The sequence below is a fragment of the Theileria orientalis genome, chromosome 1 (genome assembly GCF_000740895.1).
Source record: "Theileria orientalis strain Shintoku DNA, chromosome 1, complete genome".
In the NCBI taxonomy this organism is placed as follows: Eukaryota; Apicomplexa; class Aconoidasida; order Piroplasmida; family Theileriidae; genus Theileria; species Theileria orientalis.
This window is the reverse complement of record NC_025260.1, coordinates 960,762-974,483: the sequence shown is the minus strand read 5'-3', so window position 1 is coordinate 974,483 and position 13,722 is coordinate 960,762. Positions and strand designations below refer to the sequence as shown.

The window sequence follows — 13,722 nt, the reverse complement described above, 5'->3', positions numbered from 1 at the left end:
GCGAACTTCCTCCTTCTCGCGCTTCTCATACTCTTCCTCACTCTCGCAAAGTATTTCTCATCGGTACTCTTTCGACCCTCGTTACTTACATTATCCTTCGACGAATTCATTCCAAAGTCCAATGTGCCTGATGGCAGTGACAACTTTACTCGTTTAAAGGGGTCCAACTGATCTATGTACAGTCCAAAGCCTTCCAGGTCTATCGTTCTGTGCTTTATTGACGAGAGCAGCTTCCCGTTATCTTCGAACAATTTCTGGAACGGCAGATCCACGTTCGTTTCCTTCGCGTTATCCATGTTAAGCTTAAAGTACGCGTTCTTGACCACACATCCGAATGCGTACGCCACGTTATCGTTCGTGGTGTAGTCCTCCACTCTTATGTGTATGTTATGTATCGTTACTTCGAGCGTCTCCAGAAAGGATAACGCGGTGTTCCATACAAACCCGTTCCCCTATCAAATTTATTAAAACACCTTATTACGTATCTAACTAAGCATCGGTTAATTCTGCAAATACAAATAAAACTGTCTTCCTAATCATTTATATCTAAATGAGCCAAAGTTACCTCAAGTTGGTTTACTACCAATTCGAGACTTTCAGCGGACAGCGTTGCGATTTTATTCGAAATGTACTCATCTCGGTACCACTCCGGGTCCCATCTACTCTCGGGCTTAGTTGTCAACAGGAGCAGTACATCCGAAACTTCTAGACTCAGGTTTTTTCTCGACAGAGTAAGCAGCGGTATTTGAATCTTAATGGTAACAGAATCCAGAAGCCTATAGCATCAATCAACTCAAGTTTTACGGCTACTTTTCCACGGTCACCAAAGGTTAGTAACATACAAGCTACATGATTAACTAAATAAATAAGACAATGCAATAAATGAACCAGCTATCTAATTTACTAAAACGCTTAATTACCCGAATGTCAGATGAAACGGCAGTTCTAAAAAATCCAGGGCGTCCGGTCTGATGTGTAGACTGTTTAGAACTATCTTTCCGCCCCAAAGGTTTATCTGACTCAGCTTACTCTGGTCTATGCCCTCAATGTATGAGTCAAACACCTTATTCAAAAGTTGAATAATCTTTTCTTCAAACATTTTGAATTAACTTGCTCCAAATGTGTAACCCTTTTGACATATTCGCGGTTTTAACTGTTTATGAACCTTGTTTAACACATTTCATCGATTAAAAATGTTCAGAATTAAGTGGAAAACTATGTTTAAAGTAGAAATTTGCTCAAAAATGCCACGTTTTTTAAAAAGAACTTATATCAGAAAGAATATATTTTACAGGACTCACGTGTATCTATCTAGATACACTCTACGGTATTAAAAAGCTACAGTGAATTTGAAATAACTACGTACTATTTTACAGTAATTTTTTACATCAATCCAGAAATTATCCTAGAGTAACGGTTACACGGCTTTGGACACAGTCGAAAGCCTACAAAGCGCAGTTTTAAACCATCCGCTTCTATACAATTCAGAAATAAAGCAATTTAATTCCAGTAATTCAAAGTTTCAATTCCGCAATGTGTCGTATAGACAAAATGTGCAACACTAAAAGGGTGATATTCCGATATTCACGTTATTATACAGGAAACAAAAAAATAAAAAGTACAAATTTACATAACCGTTACTTATAGATTCATTAAAATTACTATTTTAATGACACATAGTACGATAGCCTGACATTAAGTCCATTCAAGCGTCGAATCTTCAGAAAATATACTGTTAAATTTACTTAAAAAGTGACATTGATTTCAATTAACACATTTCATACTATTTTAAAGCTAAATTTAACCTTAAAATATTTTACTCACCAGGAAGATGAATCTTCCAGTATTCTAGCACAATGTTTTAGGAACTTGATTTTTTTTTACAAACACGCTCATATATATCGCTTTAAAAACTCATTTAAATTATTATATTTTTAAAATTGCCAATACAGAGCTTATAAATAACAATCAAGTCATTTTTTGTCAATCCAAAATTATTCTTAACTTATTTTGTTGTAACATAGCTATTCTTCAAACTTATTTGAAATATAATTTGGTGCTGAATAAATTTTTAAATCTGGTTTTTTTAAACTCTAAAATGGCTGATCTTAGTGCCTCCTCGGACACCTACAGTGTCGATTCCGAGGTTATGAAGCAGTTCGAGCTTAAGTCGAACATGTCGAACCTGCACATCGGCATTACGACGAACGACGTCGTCATCAAGCGAATATTCCGCGCACTGCTGGAGCCCATCATCCTGTTCGGCGAGGGGAACTACGAGCGCCGAGAACGGCTGAAGAAGCTGCTGCTGAGCAAGTACGACGAGCACTTCAGAGGGAAGGAGGTCGAGCTCGCAGTTTCCTCCTCGGCGGAGGCCAACAACTTCTTCGAGGTGCTGCGCATGTTCAACATCGACATGTCGAACCTCTTCAGCAAGAAGGGGCGCTTCGCAGACTTCACGCCCTTCCAGTACGACAACTCGGAGACGGGCGACCGGGAGTTGTTCTACACCGAGGGCGACGACAGCGTCAAGCACTTCAGGACTTCGCTGGCGCACTACGCCTGGAGCCGGAACGTGAAGCGCAAAATGCTCCTCCACAAGTTCAGAGCCAGCTGCGACCAGTACGAGCACAAGGACGAGGTCGAGAACTACGGCAACTTTTTGACGGAGAACCTGTCGCTGGCGTTCGCGCAGCTGGCGGCCACGAGGCCGCTGACCATGGCCAAGTTCTCGCCGAACGCGCGCTACCTGGCCTCGAGCAGCTACAACGGCGAGATAAGCGTCTTCGACTGCAACGACTCGAAGTACAAGCAGGTGGTAAGGCTAGCGAGCGATTCCTCGGAGATGGTCCACTGCTTCGACTGGAACTACAACTCGAGCCACGTGTGCTACGACCGAACACACCCGACCAGCATCGCCGACAACGACCTCCTCCTGGTCTCTGGGGGCTCCGGGGGCTCCCTCACTCTATGGAAGCCCTTCTCCAAGATCAAGGACGAGGAGTTTGAGATGCGCCAGCACACGAGCAGGTGCCACGAGTCGCGGGTGAACCGCGTGGTCTTCCACCCGTGCAACAACCTCGTGGCCTCGAGCTCCGCCGACGAGACCGTCGTCCTCTTCGACCTGGAGAAGCTGTCGGAGCTGTACGTTCAGGAGGGCCACTCGCACTCCGTCTACGGGCTCGCCATCAACGGCGACGGGAACCTGATCGCCTCCGGGGACGCCCACGGCGTCCTCCTCGTGTTCGACCTGAGGACTGGCCGGCACATTTTCCAGCAGGTCGTTCACAACGCCGACGTCACTGGCGTCAGCTTCCACCCGCTCCTATCGCACATTTTCGCCACGAGCTCCTCCGACAACTCCGTGAAGATCTTCGACCTCCGCAAGTTCCGTCCTATCACTTCCCTGCTCACTCACACTAAGGTCGTGAGCGACCTGCAGTTCGAGCCTGTGTACGGGCGCTTCCTCGCGACGAGTTCCTTCGACACTCACGTGAAGATTTGGGACACTTCGGTCTACAAGTGCCGCAAGGTTCTCACCAACGACGACACTCGCGTCATGGGCGTCCACGTCTCTCCCGACGCCACCGCCATAGTCTCCGCCGGCTACGACCGCACCTGGCGCCTTTTTAAGCCGAATTCAGAATACAAGGACGATTCAAGCCTATACAGACTTTTAAACTAATTTTTTACCATTTATGTACCCGTATTTGTTATTTTTCACATTATAAATTGACACTCTTACCAATAACTCATACGCATACAAGCACTCTTACCAATAACTAGTATGCAAACACTAACGGATATCCATACAAGAACTGCTACCAATAACTCATACGCATACAAGCACTGTTACCAATAACTAATGTAAACACACCAACGCATACAAGAACAACACAGAAAAATAACCAATAACTAATATGCACAGCGATTTTAAAAAAATTAATTTACAGGTACGAGTGAAACTGGTATCTATCCTTCGAAATGCCCATGTAAATGATGAATAGGGCCCATCCGAGGATAGATCCTAGGTAAAATTGCATAAACTTCTTGTTCACCTCAGGGTGCTCCGTTTCATAGAAACAGAATATTATGTGATTGTCTCTGGTTGAAATCGTCTTCGAGCACTTGTTTATTTCGCAGCTCAGACATGAAGCCATATACACTGGTTTTCTCTTTTTTCCATTACCATTCCCATTGCCGTTTCCATTATCATTCCCGTTCTCTTCCGCTCCCCCGTTCTGACCTTCTCCGGTGCTGCCATTTGATCCGTCTCCACCTTTCGCTCCGTTCTTTTCCTGTCCGTTCTCTTCTTTCGGTAATTCTTGATGCAACTCGGGGTGGCAGTGCCTGCAGTCCGAGGATATACACGTGCACTTCTTATGGCACTGGCCGTCTGCTCTCTTGGCACAACAGCCGTTATTGCAGCAGCCGTTTTCCAGGTTTTTGCAGCAGCAGTTGCACAGGCTCTTTTTCTGCAGCTCGTACTGGGCCCTCAGCCAGCACAGGTTGTTCGACAGTGTCAGGAGTACAAAGTTAGAAATCATGAGTACCGTGGACGCCATGGTTCCCGTGGTCGTGTCTGCCTTGAAAAACAGTCTCAGGGCCATCAGGATCAGAGACACGATGATCGAGGCCACTGATATAACGCAACAGGGCGTCTCTGTGTTCCAGAGGCCGATGTTTTGGGGCAGTAACACCGTCAGCGCCGCCAGGGAGTCCAGTGTCACCAGGGCCAGGAACAGCCAGTGCAGCGTCTTCGTTATCTTCGTGCTCAGAATGAGGGCGAAGTTGAGTATCGTCAGCGCAAAGTTCGACACGACTCCCACGCACGTGGCGTCGAAGTACTTCGACGGGTCCTCCTTCAGGCCCTTCGGGAAGCACAGGTTCGCCGAGTACCACGTGTACGGAATGTCCATCTCGTACGAGAAGTAGAGGTACAGGATCGTCGCGAAGAAGAGGTAGAAGCACATGGTGAACACCCAGAGCACGTAGTACTTGCGCGTGAACTTAACGAGCTCTCTGTAGAAGAACCTGAAGAGAATGAATATAGTGAACGTGCTCCCGATGTGCAACAGCGAGGACCTGTACTTCCTCTCCGCGAACGTGATCTGCATGTTGTAGAATGTGAGCATGTACGTGAACATGAAGAAGACGTATCCGTACATGAACAGGAAGATTGCGAAGCAGGTCACGAAGTACTTCGACCGTATCACGTACCTCGCCGCGAATAGCGACGCCTTGAACACGAATAGCAGGAAGGTGAAGACCGTGATGTTCACGAATCCTTTGAAGAACCTGAACTGCACGATGACCACCAGCTGCGGCAGCACGAAGAAGCAGATTAGGAAGACGAAGAGCGTGAGCCCTCTCAGCCGCTGCTCCCTCATCTTGTTCGAGTTCTCGAATATTGACACGAGGACCAGGAAGACCGTGCTTACGTAGTAGAATGTGAACGCGTAGAACGTGATTGATATCGTCGCTATCTTCTGGTACAGGTACTGTGCCAGCGTTTCATCAGTCGGCTTCTTCGTCTCCTTCCTCTTCGTGTACAGCCCCCTCACCGACAGGACCAGACACAGCATCAGAAACGGGATCAGCCAGAAGATCACGTATATGATCTTGAAACTCGTGATTTTCTTGGTGTCCGTCTTCCCGCAGGCCGTGTCCAGGTGGCAGTAGATCGAGTATATGATCGAGAGCACCAGCAGGCCCGAGATGATGTATATCACCGCCCTCGGCGAGATCCTGTTGTATATCAGCGTGAACATTCTCTCCAGCATCGATCCGACCACGCACACCACTGCGTACGAGATTCCCATGAGCGTCGACTCGTAGTTCGGGTGGTAGAGGCTGATATAGTGCATGATCTGGTGCTCCGCCGCGTGTGCGACCACGAAGCACATGATCGACATGAGCCCGTATGCTCTCGTCGGGTACATGAAGCAGCAGAATCCCACGATGTAGCACACGTAGAGCAGCGAGGACGTCAGGTGTATTCCCAGGAACTGGTCCAGCACTGCGACAAAGGGCGTCGGCGCGAACACGAACAGCTGTATGATCGGGAAGACCTGGATCAGCCTCTGGTTATTCAGGAAATAGGCCGAGAACGTCTTCCTGTAGAAGACCGAGGACGTCACTGGGATCGCGTACACCACCAGGTTCATCCAGAACTTCTGGTTCTTCAGCTCCTCGCCCAGTTCCTTCTTCGCCGGCGAGTCTTCGTTTTTCGACGCGATTCTCGAGGGGATGAACGTGATTGCCAGCAGGAACGACGGCAGGATCCCCCAGACCACGTACGAGCCGAAGGCCTGGTAGTACGTCAGCTTATACTTCTTCATGATTTTCCCTATTATGATCGGTATCACCGATGATATGTTTTCGAAGAAGATCATCATTCCGTCCGCCAGACTCGTCGTATCTGGGAACATTCTCGCGAAGTGCACTGACACGATGATCACTGAGCCTCCTGAGAATCCCCAAAAGCAGCACGCCAGCTTAAGCACTGCAAGGTTCGAGTGAAAATAATAGATTGCCAGGAAGGCGAAGAATCCTGCCATGAAGCCGATGTTCAGGATCGGATACACGCCCAGCACGTCCGCCAGCGGTCCGCAGAGCGAGAAGGCCACGAACTCTGAGAAGAACACGTACAGCGTCAGGTCTCCGATTGCGTCTCTCTGCTTATCGCACACGAAGAAGCCTGGAATTGCGTTTTTTCTCTGCTGCTCCGTGCATAGTGAGTCGAACACCCTGTCGTCTATAAATATTCTTTCGATGGCTGGCCAGTTGTGGTACAGACTGGATGCCAGCGACATGATGATACAGAAGACCATGAGCACTCCCATCGGTCCGAGGTTGAAGGGTGTCGGATGTTCGTCTGAGCTGATCTGTTTCTCCGGCTCCGAGACACACTTGTCGCTTTTACAGGCCATTTTATTAAAACCATGCTACATTGAAAACGAAAACGTGAGTTTCATCCATTTCGGATTCGGTTTTGTAAAACTATCGTGAATTGAATCGTCTCTCAACTAAATTTACGGCCGATTGGCGTGACAAACTATTTCTCTGTCAACTTACAAGTATATGGTTAAATACACAATCTATGATACAATAAAAGGGCCCATATCATTTAAATCGTAGGTCCCGGGGCCTTTTCGTGATTTTAGTTTTGCTCCCCATAGCTATGTCATTAATACTGTCTTACTACCTGGGTGAATAATCACACCTTGGCATAATAAATACATTTCGCCAAATAAAACTTAAATGTGTAACATAATATTTGGGTTCAACTCCACTTAAATGTCGTTTGTCAATAGAATCTTGGCGAAACGTGCTGGCAGCAATCACCTCGTTCGTAACTTAATCAAAAACAGGATTAATCGCAAAAATTTTAATTACCGCAATGTCGGATGGCTAAAAGACCCTCTACTTTCACTCAACTTTAGTATTCCAACACGCGATGAAGCCGATAGACTCAAGCTTCAGTCATGTGTCGACATCGACACTAAATTAATAGGCACGATGATAGAATTAAACAAGACAGGTGTGAACAGCGGTCATACCGATTTTTATGAACTGGCCGATTCATACCTTGACCTGGTTTATAACTACAAATCTCTAACGTCGGACCGTCAGCCTGTACATAATAAAATCATAGAAATAGTCGAGTCCAGATTTAATTACAACCCTATATCAAACGTACACAAACACTCAAGGTCACTTCTGAGTAGTAAAGGCAGTGAGACCAGGAGTCACGAAACGATCGATACAAGCAATCACAGCAACGAACACTCGTCACACATATCGCAACATTCCGACTACGATTCCATGAGAAAATTATCAGTGTTTTTCGAGAAGGCCAGTTCACGCATTTTAAGAGTCTCAGGCTCCAATTCAGAGTATTTCCTTAATCAAGTGCTCTCATCCTCAGTTTCCACAATGTGTGCCGGCGACGTCAAGTACAGCTGCCTTCTTGACTCCAAAGGTGTAATTTTGGACACGTGCTTCGTTTCGAAGCTTGACGGCCACTACCTGTTGGTGACAACAGGGAATAAGAAGAACGATGTGTTAGACTACATCAGCTCCTACTCAGTTCACCTAAAGGCGTTTGCTTTGGATGTAAAAGTGAGTCCACAGGATAAATTCAAGGTGGTCAACCTATACGGGCCCCTTTCACGTGAAGTTTTCGCAGAGTTGCTGGAAGACAAACGAAATCAGATGACAATTGAGCATATGGACGGATCGGCACCCAAGGATTCTGGTGGACTGGAAAACCGAGACTCGGGATTCCCGAAACTGTTCATGAAGAGCTTTTACATAAATTTTACGAGCAAGGATTGTAAAATTATTTGCTACCGAGTATCAGATGTGGAGGAGGGCCTGGAGTTCATAGTACCCTCCGAGTGTTTTGCAGAATTTAAGAAGTAAGTGCACAACCTAATGTAATACGTCAGTTTGCTGCTGTCCCACGGGAGCGTAAGGAAAATAGGGTTTGAAACGTACGATATCGCAAGGCTGGAAAGCGGAGTAGTAAGGCCGGAGGTCGACCTGACGCCAGAGTCGACGCCCCTGCACTCGTCGCTGATGTGGAACGTGGACGTGGAGAAGATACGAAGTAAAATAATATTCGGCCACAGGAACTTTGGCCACAACATTGTGGACGGAATATCGAAGATGTACGTAACACGCAACCTTACCTCAATTTTTAGGAGAGTGGGTCTCATCTCAAGTACAATGCTGACGCCAAGTTGCAAAGTGTTAACAAGGTCAACGAGGATGCCAATAGGTAATAGTTAATTCAGGCAGACATAGTTGATACACAAACATACTATTAGGTGTAATTAGATTATTAGGCGTAATCACTATCAGTTGTAGAGATTTGTTAGGTGTAAACAGAACAAACTTATTTAGGATTGGTGACCTCCTCTGCCTTCAGCCCCGCTTTAGGAATGTACATATCACACTGCTACGTCGATCGCGACTACGCGAAGCACGACACGGTATGTGCAAGATTAATTAACAATGATTTAGCCGGTGGTGATCAGTATTCCAAAGGAGCCTGATGAAACTGTTTCCAAGGCAAAGTACAAGAAATACTATAGAAGCAACGTTTTGAAGACATTCTGCTCAGGAACCATTGTTAGGTTGCCATTCATTAAACGCAACCTCAAGGTGTCGAGGGACCATAAGTCCAAAACTGAGAATGTTACGTACCTGAAGTCTCAAGTTAAAAAGATGGGAGAACAGAAACAACTAATTAGAGGCGAGAAAGAAACTGGTGTGAAAACCAAAAAGCAACTTTGGAAGGAGATCATAAAGAACCACAAGAAGAAGATTAACGCAACCCTGGATATGGCCTGTAAAAGGTGGGAAGAGATCAACAAGCAAATAACCGAGGAATCCATGACACCAGAGGCACTTTCAAAAACAAATAAGACTGATATGATAAACAGTCATGATTTAACGAACGCTTTGGAGTATTATAAACTCAGAATTGGTGTAAATGTGAGTAGTCGACACAGGAGATACAGGCCACCCAGACACACTAACTGATTATATCGCGAGTGGTTTGTGCAACTACAGATTCCAAGTACCCATCAACTCACACACTCAAAAGCGTAGTCGTTGACACACAATATTTAACATTCGTGTATTTGTCACTATCATATATCAGTATTTTATGATATAGTTGTAGTGCATCAGGAATCAATAACAGCTTCTATTGATAACATAACAAAACACAAATTAACATAATAAACCACAAAATGTATACTAATTAGTCGACAAATCAACGAAACATAAACCAATATGAAATCAACTCGATTCTGTATTTTAAACTACACGTCACTATCACAAGGCGTTCTCGTGCGATTTACTCACACACTTTGCTGAAACTACTTCAATTAGCATTTAATAATTTACCATAACCGCTATAACGCCTAAATAGCTTCAAATGTCGGTATTCTCAGTTTTATTCACTATCGACTACTTGTGGATGGTTGAAGGATCATAAACACACTTGCTAACCCAGGGTCTAAGGCTATTTTAAATCTTCTGACTAATTGACACGTATTCTTCCCGATTCTATCATCTTACCGTCTTATCTGTAGTGAACACAACACAGGGACTCGCAGTCGACAAAGATTCAATCTGTTTCAACTAATCGCATTGCGGAATGAAGTTTTTTTACAAGATCTATGCAGTATATTTAATTGGAAAATTCCATTTCGGCAGAAGTTTAGTCATTGAATTCCTGACTCAACTCAATATAATTAAATAAATTCTCTTCGCACTGTTGATGTGAACATGACAGAAACTAAAAAACCAGAAGCACAAAGTACAGGAAAAGCAAAGGCAGGAAACAAGGGACCAAATAACGGCGTTGCTAAGGCTACACAGGCATCAAGTGGCATCAACAACGGTGTAACTGGCAAAGAAGGGTTAATCGGCAATAACGGTTTAAAGGGCAATGACGGCGTAAACGACAAAAAGGGATCTGAGGAGATATCTATTAAAACGCAGATTCAAGCGTGCCCCTTCAACATCAGTCCCTTTTCAGTTCTCCTCGTCTATTCTATCATAATTTTCCTCACTTCCAGCTTGTACTACAACTGGCCCGTCTTCGAGAGGATCCTCGTCGACGACATGGTCTTCTCGGAGCTGTGCACGCAGAGGGAGGTTTCGGCAGCGGTGCCTGGGGTTGTGGTTTGCGACGAGCAGAGGGACGCCATTGGGCAGCTGGCGCTCTACATCTTCTACTCGGAGTTCCTCACCTACTCCGTGGCGGGCCCACTCACCGACTACCTCGGACTTTACCCGGTGATGATCTCAGGGTACATGTTCGGCTTCATGGCCTTTTTGTCCATCTTCTTCTTCCACTCGAGTAGGGCCTGGCTGAAGATGTCCTTCGCCTTTTGGGGCGTCTTCGGCGGCGCCATTTTCATCACGTCGGTGCACCTGGGCAGGCTCTTCCCCGAGGCGACCAGCCTTGCGGACGGCATGGTCATCTTCTTCGACAACATGTGCGCCATTCTGCCCGTGCTCATGCACAGGGCCATGCGGCGGTTCCGGCTGCGGTTTTACGAGGTCCTCGGCTCGTACCTGCTCTGGGGGATCGTGCCCTCGTTCATGCTCACGCTCCTCTTCGTCCCCCTCAAGATCCACTCGCGCACTGACAAGGGGTTTTCGGAGCTCGGGGCCAAGCTGAGCAACTCTCGACTCTGGCTCAACCTCATCGTCTTCTCGATCCCCGTGAACTGCTCCGTGTACTACAGGAAGATGTTCTCGTCGTACTTCCACTACAACCAGAGGCTGCTGGACCTGTTCCCTCTGATTTTGCTGTTTGTCTTCGTGCCCACGCCCATAATTTCCTTTTTCAACCAGTTTGCCGGCATTCACATCACTTCCTCCGTGATTTACGTCTTCCACATCATCTCCTTCTTCTGCTTCACCAGCACTTCGGAGATTTACGGCATTGTTTCCATCGTCCTGTTCGCCATCGTGTCCTCCTCGAGCGAGCAGCAGACGATAAGTTACATCAGCGAGCACCACACGGACAACGAGTGCACGCTAATGGGCATCTCTTACGGCGTCGGCTTCGTCGTCGGCACTGGCCTTCAGTACGTGCTAGACCGCATTTACAAGCGGTCCCCCAAGCAGGCTCTCTACGTCATCGCAGCGCTCATCTCCGTCTCGATCGTGTACTCGGTCTACTGCCACTTAAATCCCACTGAGGATGAGGACGCCGGCGACGACTCCAGCTTCAAGATCCTGAGCATATTTCTCTGGTTCATTCCCTTCGTTGTTCTCTGCGTCTTCATCACCATCAGCGCGGGGTTCCGCGAGAGGAAGTGGACCATGGACGAATTCAGGCTGAGGCTCAAGGGGCTAAAGGACTACTCGGAGCAGAAGAACATCACCATCGCCGTCGTGCTAGGCTCCTTTTCACTCTACTACGTCAGCAACGCGTTTCTGGTCCTCATTTCAATTTTCAAGTTTTCTGAGTCTCTTGGCTTCAAATCCGAGCGGACGGCTTGCATCATTTTCTATGTCTTGTTCTTCATCCTGCCTCACCTTGTGTGGGCCTTCTACGTTAAGAGGAGCCCTGATTACGTGAACATCACCGTGTTTGTGGTTTTTTTGGCTATTTTCAAGGTCTGCCTGCTCTATCTCACCTACTTTGTGCGCCGCCCGACCTTTATGTACGCGTTTGCTGTTCTTCTCTTTTTCTACGGCCTCACTTTCTTCATTTTTATCAACATGCTGGCTTACTACAACTTTAAAATCACTTACGTCGAGCGATCTCATTTCTTATCTCTTGTTCATTGGGGGTTCGTGCCTACTCTCTACTTCGTGCTACGGTTTTTCCACAATTCAGTTCTGCGCTACAAAATCGCATATTTAATCGTCTGGAGCTTAGTCTTTTTCTTCTGTTTGGTTTTTTCGATCGTTTTATATCTTTACTTTCCTTATGAAATTGACAATTTTTTGGACTTTAGGTTGGCGAAACTGCCATCTCCTGCTTTTCTTTTTTTTGACCCGGCTGTTTTCTTTCAAAAGCCTTTGGATAGTCAGTTCTACACTAGGATAATCAACAGTTCTCTTTCCATTTACGGCTTTGCGGTTCTTCTAAACTCTAATCCTAATAGATACATTCTCTCTTCCCTTTGTGTCATAAGCATTTACAACTTCTTTACAACCGTCGTTGTTTTTAAGCGCAGTTCTGGCATTACCAATCATATTAAGACTTTGGATTTGTTTTCAACTGTTGTTTCTGTCATACTATTCTTGGTTGTATTTTTGTATCGGATTTATAGGAAGGGCTTCGATTTAAAGAACGACAGGGCTTACATTATTTTAACGTCCATCAACTTCGTGTGCCTATCGTTTGCTTCAAACAACTCGTGGGCCCGGGTACAGTTTGATTTGCAGGCGTGCTGTTGTAACCCTTCTGATGCATCGTGCTCAAGCTGCGGGTGCTGCTGCACAAAATCTGCGAACTTCGGATGCGCAGTTTGCGAGAAAACCGTTATTCATAGCAAGGATGCCAAGTGCTGCAACGAAACCGGAAAGTGCTCCGGCTGCGTGTGCAAGTGCCTGAAGCGACTTGATCTTTCCGACTACACTATCGCATTCTACAAGGGTAACTTCAAGCAGGTTGATGAAAATTACTTTTCGTTTTTTATCGGCACGATCACTGGATGGATTCTGTTCCTGATCTACTTGCTAATCTCAAAGATAAACATTACGTTTTATCAATGCTAACCACCTAATATAACAAAACTTAACTACATTCTAATTAGAAATTTATGTACATGGTTATCTATAAATTTAAAAATGTGCAGGCCCAAAGATTCTGTACAACAAATGCAGTAAAAGTACATAACACTGATATTATCTAAATAACTCTATTTTAAAGAACGCGTTGGAGTATTATAAACTCAGAATTGGTGTAAATGTGAGTAGTCGACACAGGAGATACAGGCCACCCAGACACACTAACTGATTATATCGCGAGTGGTTTGTGCAACTACAGATTCCAAGTACCCATCAACTCACACACTCAAAAGCGTAGTCGTTGACACACAATATTTAACATTCGTGTATTTGTCACTATCATATATCAGTATTTTATGATATAGTTGTAGTGCATCAGGAATCAATAACAGCTTCTATTGATAACATAACAAAACACAAATTAACATAATAAACCACAAAATGTAT

At 45.6% G+C, this 13,722-nt stretch overlaps 4 protein-coding genes across 4 annotated transcripts; 3 read left to right on the top strand and 1 right to left on the bottom strand.

Moving 5' to 3' along the window:
* Positions 1-2,098: 2,098 nt before the first annotated feature.
* TOT_010000425 (U4/U6 small nuclear ribonucleoprotein) lies at positions 2,099-3,685 on the top strand (the record flags this gene model as incomplete). The annotated part of the gene is made up of 1 exon (XM_009690966.1): positions 2,099-3,685. The coding sequence occupies one exon, from the start codon at positions 2,099-2,101 to the stop codon at positions 3,683-3,685; it is 1,587 nt and encodes a 528-aa protein (XP_009689261.1).
* A 262-nt stretch (positions 3,686-3,947) lies between these two features.
* TOT_010000424 (conserved hypothetical protein) lies at positions 3,948-6,932 on the bottom strand (the record flags this gene model as incomplete). The annotated part of the gene is made up of 1 exon (XM_009690965.1): positions 3,948-6,932. One exon carries the CDS (start codon positions 6,930-6,932, stop codon positions 3,948-3,950), a length of 2,985 nt encoding a protein of 994 aa, XP_009689260.1.
* Positions 6,933-7,299: 367 nt separating this feature from the next.
* Positions 7,300-9,552, top strand: TOT_010000423 (uncharacterized protein; the record flags this gene model as incomplete). The annotated part of the gene is made up of 4 exons (XM_009690964.1): positions 7,300-8,423; positions 8,454-8,791; positions 8,911-8,999; positions 9,031-9,552. 4 exons carry the CDS (start codon positions 7,300-7,302, stop codon positions 9,550-9,552), a joined length of 2,073 nt encoding a protein of 690 aa, XP_009689259.1.
* Positions 9,553-10,305: 753 nt separating this feature from the next.
* Positions 10,306-13,263, top strand: TOT_010000422 (conserved hypothetical protein; the record flags this gene model as incomplete). Its single annotated transcript, XM_009690963.1, has 2 exons — positions 10,306-12,702; positions 12,919-13,263. The coding sequence occupies 2 exons, from the start codon at positions 10,306-10,308 to the stop codon at positions 13,261-13,263; spliced, it is 2,742 nt and encodes a 913-aa protein (XP_009689258.1).
* Positions 13,264-13,722: the final 459 nt, after the last annotated feature.